The sequence below is a fragment of the Varanus komodoensis genome, unplaced genomic scaffold, assembly GCF_004798865.1.
Source record: "Varanus komodoensis strain SLA01 unplaced genomic scaffold, ASM479886v1 scaffold11, whole genome shotgun sequence".
Classification (NCBI taxonomy): domain Eukaryota; kingdom Metazoa; phylum Chordata; class Lepidosauria; order Squamata; family Varanidae; genus Varanus; species Varanus komodoensis.
In genome coordinates, this window is record NW_025335317.1 from 27,071,423 (window position 1) to 27,084,070 (window position 12,648).

The 12,648-nt window shown below is 39.7% G+C and overlaps 1 protein-coding gene across 8 annotated transcripts in view; it reads left to right on the plus strand.

The window, feature by feature from the left end:
* The window catches only part of CPEB3 (cytoplasmic polyadenylation element binding protein 3), a 137,590-nt gene that overhangs the window by 58,752 nt on the left and 66,190 nt on the right, over positions 1–12,648 (plus strand). For all 8 annotated transcript variants that reach the window (XM_044420691.1, XM_044420686.1, XM_044420690.1 and 5 more), the window contains one exon: positions 2,974–3,030. In XM_044420691.1, coding sequence (XP_044276626.1) covers positions 2,974–3,030 — 57 coding nt within the window. The remainder of the gene's footprint in view (positions 1–2,973; positions 3,031–12,648) is intronic.

Consider the following 12,648-nt stretch of genomic DNA (forward strand, 5'->3'; position numbering starts at 1 on the left):
TGTCAAGAGCAACTTTAAAATAGAAAGCCAAGGGCAGGTGACAAAATGTCATGCAGGCACCACCTGGCACAGTGATTGAATGAACACCACCCCTCCTCATGTCACACATTTGATTCTATTTTTGTATTTGGTTGAATAGCACAGTGCAGCACAGTTCCAGCTTTGGCAAAGGCAAGAACGAATATTAAATATGCATACAGAACTCCAGTTCATAGCATGACCACCTATTAATTCATAACAAATTATAAAATGATTTTAATTGTTAGAAAACTTACCATTCAGACATTATGCTGATAACTATTTTGGTTGGCATATGTCAGGAAATATGCTTTACAATATTTTTCCTCCCTGTTGAAATGCAACTAATTATTTGGTGATTACAGATTAATTAAGAGATGGGTAGTGGGTGATCTGAAGTTCTGCTAGATTTAAGACCAGAAATTATACAAATAGTCTGATTTTATTCTGTTTCATCAGTTAAAAATGATGTACACATTTGCAAAACTACTAGCAGCAAAAGCAAACTTGCAACTTTGATAGTTTATGAGTTCCTGCTTTACAATAGCTCTATTCTCTTTCCCTTCTTACCTTTGGAAGGAATAATCCATTTATAGGTTAGAGGTGCCTCCCTTCCACATCCAGCTGTTTTTTCCAGGGAGGAAGTATGGCTATGCCTACTTCCTAAATTACATAAAACTGTCGTTCACCATCAGCCAAGAAGTTTTTTTTCTTAAGTTCAGGACTAGCTCTGCCTTTTCACAATGGGAGATCAAGATTCAATTTGCTTGTTAGATATTCCTTGAAAGAATGTGAAGTAGGTAATTGGGTAGTGGTTTCCCCTTTTGACTTTCCAACTTCAAATAAAGGCTGTAACTCATTTAAAAAATTAAATTTCCACACTGCCTGAAGTTTTTAAAGACACTGGCCTATGTTTTTTATAATACAGAGAAGAAACACTTTCCAGCATGGTCCTTTTGCAAACTCTGTCCTTTTTGGGTTACCTTGTAAGGCAGCTGAGTTGTTGGAAAGTGCAAAACACAGTAATACCTGCTATTCTACCTAAATTGTTTGCTTTATTAGAGTCTGCACTTCAAAGTTTATGTAACTCTGTATGGATGATTTTGCTAATTTTGTGTTGAATGTTAAAAAAGGTAAGATTATAGCCTGGTTCTCACTTAACAAGCTTGTGAGTTGTTTTAAACTATGGAGTGGTAAATTTGTCCTCCCACTTAACGGCTGCTTCAGCTTTGCTGAATAATCTAGGAAGTCCCAGCTCTTGGGTCACAACATCTGAAACTAGCATTCTGGTTGCAGAGTATTAAAACTACTTAGAATTTGAATACATGGTTTGTTGAGTTAAAAATCTGGGCTGTTAAACCCCCAACCGCTTAGTTGAGGAGTCATAACTAAAAACTCAGAAAAGGGCATTCCTTTGGCCAAGTGGAAGTATCAAGCAGCTGCTACACAGCTCCACCAATTAATGAGTTGTTTATTATTATTAGCATCATTTATTATATTTATTTATTTAAAACATTTATACCCTGACAGGATCTCTGGATGGCTTACATAAAGAGTAAAATGAAAGCAACAAGTACAGCAAAATCCACAACAGCACTTGAATAAAATAATCAACAATATGTAATAAAAGTATTCTAAATATTAAATATTAGGCTAATAAAATGGTTTTGGCCTGGTACAGAAAAGAATAGTCAGCACAAGGTACACCTCTCTGGAATACAGTTTCCACAGTCCGGGCGCTACACTGAGAAGGCACTTTGCCTAGTAGCCAGCCATTCTTCTAGCCTTTTTCAATGAGGTCTCCTGGAGAAAGGCCTTGGCAGATGATCTTAAGGTCTGAGCAGGTGAATGTAGAAGGAGACCTTCCTTCACACATGTCTATACTAACTATTGGCTTAAGCTGTATAAGTGCTTTACAGAGCATTAAACACTTAAATATGCAAAACTGAATCCACAAAACATGGTTACATTTGGAACATTTCACTGGCAAGAGCTTCTGTTGATATTCACAACTGCTCTTTTAGAAATAAAATTCCTAATATATCCCTCTTACAAGTGATTGAAACCAGCATACTTGTATCTAGTTTCAACTGTGTCACTAAACCAAAAATCAGTTTTCCAAATACGGGGATCAGGCACTTATGGTTGCCTTAATTCCTGGCTCTTACATGGTCAGCATTGCATATAAGTTCATAAAAAGTTATTAGCTCACAAAGATGTATCCTGTGCTCTTACAGTAGTTCTCTGCTATTTGTGAATGCATGGCAGGGTGCGGTGACCATAACAGTGTATTTTATTTATATAGCATTTCAGAGTGTACAAAGCACTTTGCACTCATGATCTTGTTTAAATCTATAAAAACCAATCAGTAACATGAATACTGTCTTCCTTGTATTATAGAGAGAAAGATCAAGCTGAGGACAGACATAAGTCTACCTTCTGAGTTCATAGTACCCAAGATTCAAATCTGGGAATTTTTTATTTGTAGTTCATTCTGATAGCAATACATTTCATTTCTCCAAACTACCTCAACCTTCAGAGAAATAAACGTGCCTTTCTAGAGCTCATGATTTTACTTACAACATCAATTAACAGGCCACAGTTGTATATTTAAAATGTGTGATCTATCACAATAAAAATCACAATATATAAAGTCTGAGTTGAAACAAACATTAAATTTTATTGAACTAATTAAAAAGAGATGGGCAAAATATTTGCAAAGTTGTTCCATTCTCTCCTTGTTTGATTTTTGTGATGTTTGTGACACTTGGTTTATCTTTAGTACACATAATACAAAATTATTATTACATATTTTGAAGAGCTTTAGAAAAGAGCATTAATGGCATACTTTTTCCATTAATGTCATTCTTTTTTTACTTAGACTATTCTTCAATATTAGAATTTGCAACTAATGTACATACAGCATAATAACAAAATGTCTGATTTCATTTTTAGGTCGTATGGGTATAAATTTTCATCATCCAGGAACAGATAACATTATGGCTCTCAATAGTAAGTTCAAATCCATATATTCAACTTGTACAGCATTGTATATAATTCTTCTATCCTTTATGCTTTTACATATTTCTACTTATGTTATTTACAGAATACAGAATGTGAAAATAGATAAAATTATGATGTAAATCTAATCTGACCTTTTGTAGCTGCTATGTTATCACAAACGAAAAACTTAATGAAATTCTCCATGTGTACTTTTTGCAAAAAGCACATAGAAAATTCTTTTTCAGATAATACCCTTTTAAAATCTATTTTATTTGATACTGTGTGGCATAATAGTTAGAATGTTTGACTGAGACCTAGGAGATCTGTATTTTAACCCCCATCCAGTCTTGGAGCCCCTGAGTGACTCTTGACCAATCACTGACTCTAAACCCAAGGTTGCTGGAAGGTTAAAATGGACAGAAGGATTATGTGAACTAAGCTAAGTTACTTGGAGGGAAGAGGCAGGTTATAAAAATAATAAATTAACACAATAAATTGTGTCTGTGTAGTTATATGTTGCGAGTCATGCAGAGAACCCAGTTATGGGCTATTGTAGCAGCATATAAATTCATTAACTAAATAAATATGGTGCAGTTCTATTGAAAAAGCAATGGTTTGTGATTTTCAGAGGTGTGTATGAGATATTCCCACCAGGAGTTCTGCATGAGATGTTCTCACCAGTCACTTCAATGAAACAGACTATTTTCATCTCTTACTGGGCATGGGGTTTAATGTACCCAGTGAGGCTTGTGCCTAGAAATGATAATTGGGGAAGAGTAAGTCTGTGGGAAGGGATGACATTTTCAGTAGCGTTAGCAGTGTTACTTCTGCAGTGCATGTTTAAGGCTCAGGATTATTTGTTTAAAAACTTGTAAAATTGTTCTTCTCAGTGCAAGAATTAGATTTGCCCCAGAATTTGTTGTAATATTGATTGTTAGTGTTTGGCATAAGGAAAATAAACAATTTTTCATTTCATAGGATGAGACACTGTGAGTTTTGAGGATTTTTTTTTGCTTAAAGTTTGTGATCTGAGGACATTTAAGTCCTACATCTAATGTGCTCTGACATTAATATGGAGCCAGAGCATATTAATTCCATTGTGATCATTCTGTTTGTTGGTTTGAGTCAAATGAATGTAGGGAGTGTATCGCTGTCACTCAAATGTTAATGAGAGATCCAAAGAAAATAGTGCTTCCCTGCTAAGTGCATACATTGCACTTAAGCTTTCCTGTGTGTGTGTGTGGGGGGGGGGGGGTACATGAATGTGCCAGGCACCTATCAGATACTATCTATGATATTGCTAGTTACGGTCAATGCACTTGTCAGTCCTTGTCTGTGCCACATTGAAATATTGTATTAATATGTTTTGCTTTTCCAAGTGAATCATAGAATAGTAGAGTTGGAAGAGGTCAAGAAGGCCATCATGTCCAGCCTTCTGCTCAGTTCAGGACTCATCCTTGCCTGTTAGCTGCATCTTGAATGCCTCTAGTGTAGGAGAGTCTACAACCTTCCTAGGTGATTGGTTTCATTGTCATACTGCTCTAGCAGTCAGGAAGTTATTCCTGATGGTCAGCCAAAATTCAGCTTTCTGTAACTTGAGTCCATTATTTTATGTTCTGCACTGCAGGATGATTGAGAAGAGATCCTGAACTCTTTCCCATTAGATTAAAATTGCAGCAGACTGTCATCTTCTAGAATGTAAATCTCAGGAACCTGGGAGCAAGGTTAATTCCTTTCCAGGGTCACCAGGATCATTTGGTGATGGGTGTCAAGATGTCTCTGATTCAAATGCTGACTATCTATCTATGTATCTATAGCTTTAATATACCATCAGTTCATTACAAAATCTCAAGATGGTTTACACAGAGGAAAAATATTAAAATAATTATTATGATAAAACATTTAAGAACTCCTAAGTGCCAGTACATGATGAAACTAATTAAAATACCATTTAGCAATTAAACTGGGAAAATAAAAAGGTTTTGTCCTGGCGCCAGAACAAATAAAGTGTCCATGTCAGGAATACCTCTCTGGGGAGTGAGTTCTATAATCGAGGCGCTATCAAGGAATAGGCCCTCCTCCTCATAACAGCCCTCCTCACTTCTTTCAGGGAGGGCTCTCATAGACCTCTGCAGATGACCTTAGGATCTGGTCAAGCTTGTATGGAAGGAAATGTTCCCTTATATAACTAGGCCATAAACTATTTAGGATTTGATATACTACTGTTAGTACCTTAAATCAGGCCCAGACTTCAATTGGTAGCCAGTGTAGTTGTTATAAGACTAGTATGTTCTTGTCTACTGGTTCCAGCTTTCCAGATAATGGCTGAAATACCAGCCTCCATTTTGGAGCATCATTTTAGCCATGTCCCAACTTGCAGTTCTGAAATACCCAAAGTAGGCTGGCAGGAAAAGGATCAGCCCCCCTTTTGCCAATTTTTGCTTTTTTACAGTAAACCTAGGTACTGACTGCCCTTTTCCTTGATCCCATCCTGTATATGTTTGAACCTGTACCATTGGCCAGTGTGATTGTTGCTGTCATCAATATTACTTCAGTCAAACAGAATAAAACACAATAGTGCCGTGTTATGTTGTCCCTCTTTTTCCATCCTTGCTCAACATGAGGCATTTCATTGATGCTGAAGTAAGACTGGTGTTCCATTAGATTATACAACATAGACTTGAAAGTAAATCGGGAATGTAGCTTTTTTTTCTCCTTTGGGTGTATACATACTTTATCATTTGATTTTATTGGGTTGGTTTTAGATTTCTGTTTACAAGTTCAAGGGCTGTTTTTAACTCTAATGTAGCCTAGACTTTTTGGAGTATATTTACCATATAAGTCAAAGAGGAAGGGAAGAGAAGACAAAGTGATTGCTTAGCCAGTGGCAACAGGGAGCACCTTGAGAGCTGGAAGATACCAGCTTGTTTTAGCTTGCATTAGCTAATGGTGGTGGCAGAGAGAATGACAGGCAGAGGGATACATCCAGTGAACTAATGTTTAATGTTTAATTTTAACTATGTTTTTATGCTCAGTTCATGGGTTGTTTATATTATTTGGGTATTTATTTATTTATTTATTTATTTAAAACATTTCTATGCCGCCCCCATCGCAACAAAGCCTTGGGGTGGCTCACAAAAAATATATATCTATATCTATATCTATATAAACATTTAAAAGCCCCCAGTGCATTCTCGGCTAATTTAAAATCCTAATAAATACAATAAAATTAAAATAAGTTTTAAATAAAAAGGTCTTAGCCTGGCACCGAAAAACAAATATGTATTTATTGGATTTGAATTGTAAGCTGTCCAGAGACCCACTGGGTATTGAAAAGGGTACCCAAATAGATAGATAGATAGATAGATAGATAGATAGATAGATAGAGGGCTATTGCTGGATGGCCTGATCACTACCATGACAAGAGCCCTGGAGTGAGACTGGGAGAATCGTAAATTAATGTGTTGGTACTTGGGCCCTAGGCACTAAACTTCTAAATCAATTTTGCGCTAAATGTTTGGTCCTGCCCAATGTATTAGTATTTGATTAAACTTTTTTTTGATATTACATACACATAAAACCTTAAGTCTTTCTTGCAACTGTAATAATGTTTCATACAGCTATTTGGTCGGTCACTGAAAAACTATTGAAGGAATTGAAATAAAGTGGGCATTGGAATATATTGTTCCTTTTTAAAAAGTGGAAATGGAGGAGTCCACTACATGCTGCAATAACTCGGTAGCATGTAGCTAATCCTAACTCTTTATTTTAGGAAGGCTTTGCTCTAGCTTAGTACCACTGCATAAGTGTGTGTGTGTGTGTGTGTGAGAGAGAGAGAGAGAGAGAGAGAGAGAAGCCATCCCACCTAGCATCTAACTCTTCAAAATGTATGTTTTCTCTATGTGCATGCATGCACATGGTTATAAAAAAGAAAAAAAATCTATGTGGATTTTTTTTTAATCTTCTAGGGGTGGGGAATTTAGCGGGTAGTAAAGTTTCATTAATTTTCATTTAACAAAGTTAAATTGTAAATTAATGGGAAAGAAAAAAGAAGCATGGCAGAATCGGTAACAGAGTGCTAGAGCACAGCATAGCATCCAGTTACACCTCACTTAATTTGTAAAATTATGTATGCCTTCCCTGGAAAACAAATCTTGGTTTTGCTAGCTATGTCTGAAATTTTATGTTAAAATAAGTTAGCATTTGTATAAAGGTGTAGTGCTGTGAGACCAAAATGAATACTAATTTAATGTAAATTTTAAATATTAAAACCTATGTTTGTGGAGCCAATGCATATGCACTGTAAAATGGCACACTATCAGCCATATGGGGAAAGGTTATTTCTGCGTTCTTCTCTGTAGAGAAACTGGAGGGTGCGGTGGGCAGGCAGAGATGTTACTCAGTGTTTTTACATACCTTCAGATTTAGAATCTCATTTCCTAACATGAAGGAAGGAGTATGTGTGCTTGCTGTACAGGGCTGTACACATGCTTTTTTTGTTTGCACTTCTTAGCATAGAGAACACAGCTTAGAATAGTCTCAAATGAATTTCAGTTCCCTCCCTCCAGACTTGTAGGAAGAACAAGTATGCTGTAAGACAGTTTAAACATTATTGTCATGTCCTACCTGGAGGAGGATTCCTCAGATGAAGAAGGCCAGGGCAGTGAGCTCCAGCCACAATCAGACAGAAGGGTCATGGCTACAGATGACTGTCCTCCTTTAGAGCACAAGGAGCCAGGACCTTTAGTAGAAGTCCTGTGGTTCCCCAAGAGCAGGAGTCAGAGACAAAGGAAATCCACTCTGTGAAAAGGAGGAGGAACACATGGCAAAAAATCCAAACACTCTGAAAGGGGAGGTTCTTTGCTGTGGTCTCTGTGCATTACACATATGGGTGCTGCCCCTGTGCAGTGTCTGTATTTGGGAAGATTCTCAGTAACATTTTTGGCGGGAACTCCACTCCCGCACCCCCTCATATAAATGGGTTGGAGTCCCTTCCCCTTTGCCAGTCCACTTTCAACCACTGTGCCTCGGGTTCTCTCATTGCTTTCAATATTCCCTCACAAACTTCTACCTTAACTTTAAACTTTAAACTTTATCTTTCTTCAATCTAAATTCCTCACAATCTTAAACCCTACCACAACTTCAAACCCTCCTCACAACCCTTTCCTCTCCCCCTTCCCCTCACACATCCCCTCCCCACAAAAATAAAAAAAATAAAAAATCTATTGTCTTTCTCTCCCTCTATTTTCTTATTCTTCCTCAATGGCACAGCATTCTGCTTTTAGAAGATGTGGGCAGTGCAGAGCAGAGATACTGTCTACGGACATGCACTTGCTCTGCTTGCTGTGTCTAGGTGAAGGACATCGTGTACACAAATGCATCCACTGTCAAGCCTTCACCAAAATTTTCTCAAGAAAGTCCTGTGGTATATAGAACCTTGATTGCAATGAAAGAGGCTACTGTGGCTCAGTCTGCTGGCCCTTCAACCACCGAAGGAAGCACCCCTCTGTGTGCCGATCATGGTGAGAGCACCAAGTCTAACAAAGAGCGCTTGGGATGATCTCAATATCCTAAGAAAGAAAAAGGAGAAAAAGAAACACCTTGAGACTGAAGGGACTGCTAAAGACAAGTGTCCCAGGAAGGAGAAGCTGGAGAAGAAAAAGAAGCAGTATTCTTACTCAGCACAGAAGGATGTTCCATGCCAACATACAATAGAAAAGGGTGCCTCAATACCGAGCGAGGCTCCATTCTGTTCTTCCTCAGTATGGGTGACACCAAGACACCTTGCCACATTCCAAGCCTGTTGCCAAGACCTTCTCCATGACCTCACTTCTGAGACTCAAGCTGTGGAACTGACTGTCAGAACTTCCATCTTGGAAGAAGAGATTCCAAGAAGAAGAGTCTTTCATGCACCATCTGACTGATCAGTATACTCGGTTCAAGATTACCAGGAGCCAATACACCCACCTACTCCAACCCTATGTGGGCACCTGTCACTGATGATCACACCAGATTGGATTCGGAGACCACCTCCATTCAAACCTAGCTCCCTTGGTATGGAAGGAGCCAAGACTGGATGCCTCCGCGTACAGAGGCATTGGAAATGGATATCTGTGGGAATATCTCCCACCTTACAGATACCCTTACACACCACCTTCCCCACTTCACAGACCTCAACAATCTGCAGACCTACCATCCACATCTCGGGAAGAAACAACTGCTGGAGCTCAACCGGTGGAAGAGGGATCTCCAGCACAATCGTCCTCATTTGAGTCAGATGAGTCAGATTCATAAGACACAGAGCAGACATCCACTTCACCTGACCTTATGGTTTCAACTCAAGGCCCAGGATTGCCCGGAAAGAGTATGGGATGCTTCTCCAAACTACAGGTCTGTATGTCAACCTCCTTAGAGATCGACATCCAACAGTGCAGAATTCTGGATTCAGAACAGGACGTGGTTCAAGTGGCCCTACCTCTGATCTCCACCCTACACCAGGCCATGATGGTACCATGGGAACTACCAAATCACCCACATCCAACCTCCACAGTGCCTTGAGTCAATGTACAGGGTCAGGGAACAGGACATTCCATTTTGGCTGCGACTCTCCCATCCAAACTTAGTGGCCATTAAGTCTAGACAGGGTTGGCAAACCAGAAAAGCACACTGCACTGGCTGATCACGAAGGATGTAAGATCAATATGATGTCTTGCTGGATCCATTCAGCCATGGGACTTGGACTCATAATTTCTAATTACAAGGCCACTATGGCCTGCTATCAATACTTCCTATGGCACTCAGTGCATTTCTCGCTGACCAACAAAGAGACCTGGCCAGAAATTTCATCAGCAAGGCAGTGCAGCTAACCAAACAACAGTTGGCAATGGCAAGGCATCATGTAGACTGTGACTCCAGGGTGCTTGTTGGTGCAGTGGCTCTCAGATGGCATGCATGGCTACGAGCTGGTAACCTGCCACAGGAGATGAAACAACAAGTAGATAATAAGCCATTTGATGGAACCAGACTCTTCCACTCAAAAACAGATGAGAAACTTGACACCATCCACAAAGCATGTCTGACAACTCGCAGAATGAGATGGGGACCCTCTCAGCACTGCAACCATAAGTGGCCTTGGAACAGACAACCATAATATCACCCCTTCCAACCTATGCAACAGGGATACCCCAAGGGGCGCCAGTCCTTCCAGCAGAAATCAAGCCATTCTCTCCATACCAACGTTGGTATTAACCTCCCACAAAGCATGTCAGTATGGACAAACACCAGTGCTGATGGGCAGTGCAAACCAGTTCTCCAAACGCACCTCCCCCATTTGGAATTGGCTCCAACATCATCTTCCCAGTTCTGTTCGTTAAAGACCATGGATATGAAATCAAGTTTGAAACTCTTCCCCGTCTTGGAGCACTCTGACAAACATTGGCTTTACCTGTCCTGCTGGAGGAAGTAAACATACTACTTTGTATGAGAGCAATTTGAAAGACTGGCCACTCGGAGAGACAGCACAGTTTCTCCCTGAGATACTTCATGGTACCAAAGAGGGATCGAGGCCTTTGCCCCATCCTTGACCTGTGTGGAGTGAATCGCTTTATCAAAACAACAACAAAAAAAATATTGAATGACTGTTTACAGAACATTCTCTTGTTATTACAAAAAGAGGATTCGTTTGCATCTTTGGACTTGTGAGAGATGCTTATATTTCATATAAGCATACATTCAGCACATAGACACTTTTTGAGATTCATGGTTGGTACAGAAGTGTATGAATTCAACGTATTCCCCTTCAGCCTCACTACGGCACCTAGAGTGTTTACAAAGTGTATGGCTCCGGTATGTGCCCATTTGAGATTACAGGGGGTTCATGTCTACCCATACCCATACAATTAATCTCATCCTCTAAGAGGGATCTACTGAACTCAGTCAATACCACATGTACCTTTCTGCACCAACTAGGACTGTGCATTAATGTAAGTCATCACTTGTTCCCTCTTAAGCAGTCATGGACTCCAGTGAAGCACAAGCATACTTGCCAGCAGAAAGGAGGCAAAGATGGACAGATTTCATCTTAAGACTGCTCACCAAGATCCTGCATAAACAAGGCAGCATGTGGCCTGCATTCCTAACCTCCCTCATGCTGCAATTCTGGGACAGGTGGCTGGAGAGGGACCTTAACATTGTGGCCATCCACCTAGCTAGAATTGACAAAATGACAGCAGATAACCTGAACAGGAGGCCTGAGGGGACCCACAGATGAGAACTTCACCCAGACATCCTGAGGCAGCTCTTTGAGACTTAAGGAACCCCATCCATGGACATTTTTGCTACACCAATCAATGTGGTGTGCAAAGCCTTCTACTTCCAGGCTGGGATCATCCAGGGATTGATGGGAGACAGGTTCACCAGGGTGCTAGCCAAGATCAGGAAGGATCTCACCTCCTTGGTCTTTCATCTGGCACCTGACAAAACCAGGTATCATTACTCAGGAGTGTGGGATGATCCTACACCTAGACATCAAGACTATCCATCTGATGGGATGGAAGTTTGGATGGTAGATCGGGAGGCCCTCTCTGTCTCGAAATATAGGCGATTCTGGATGCAACCCTGCAGCCAAACATGAGGCACTCTTACAAAGCTAAATTGAACATCTTTGTGATCTTTCCCGGGGTGTGGGGGGAGGACCTTTGATCAACATTGGGCATCCATCCAGCTTCCTATACATGCTGCACATGAGAGGTCTGAAACCATCTTCCCTCAGAGTATGTCCGGCAGCAAACTCTACCTTTCATGAAGTGGTCAGTGATTTTTTGTCTTTTCAAATCTCTTGTCACCAAGTACCCTAGGATACCACTGGGAAGACCAAAGTGGGAATTTAAAGTGGGGGACAAGCCACAGCAAGCCAGATTGTGTGTCAGGCACACTGTTGGTTCTTTAATGAACAGCCTAGGCTACATTACTCATTTGCAACCTGGGTTATCTTGACACTCATTTTTCAATGTATCTCTTCATACGTTTGTTGAGATTCCTAAATGACCCTAAACAGTAGTGGAACAGAATTTAACTTTGCAGAAGTCAAGTTGATTTCTTCAGCAAAACTTACTTTCTATATGCTTAATAATTGTATCTTTAATCATACTTTCCAGCAATTATCTTGAAAGGCTTGAAAAGCTCTAAGAATAAAGTCCAGGATCATCTCTGTGGTTCCCTGGCATAATGATATAAGGATCAGTTCTTTGTGTTTCTATAAATTTCATCTCTTTCCTGTGACCAGAACATTTATTTATCCAGTCTACATGAAAGTAATTGAAGTCCTCCATTATTAGAAATCTGTTTTGATGTCTTTCTGGTGTATGAGATATTACATGAAATTGTATGGAGATTTTATTAGAAAATGAAATGTAATAATGATCTTAAAGTAGCTCAAGAAACCTTGATAAGTCTTTTGTGGAACTACATCCATCAAATCTCAGGTCCACAGTTCAGTCTCTGGACATGAACTAGCCTTCCAGTTCAGAGAACTACTGGTTTCATTAGAATAATTCTATGTAGAAGCAATCTGATATTTATTTAGCCCCCACAGATGTGGCATGTATCTTACAAATACATGTGTAAGAT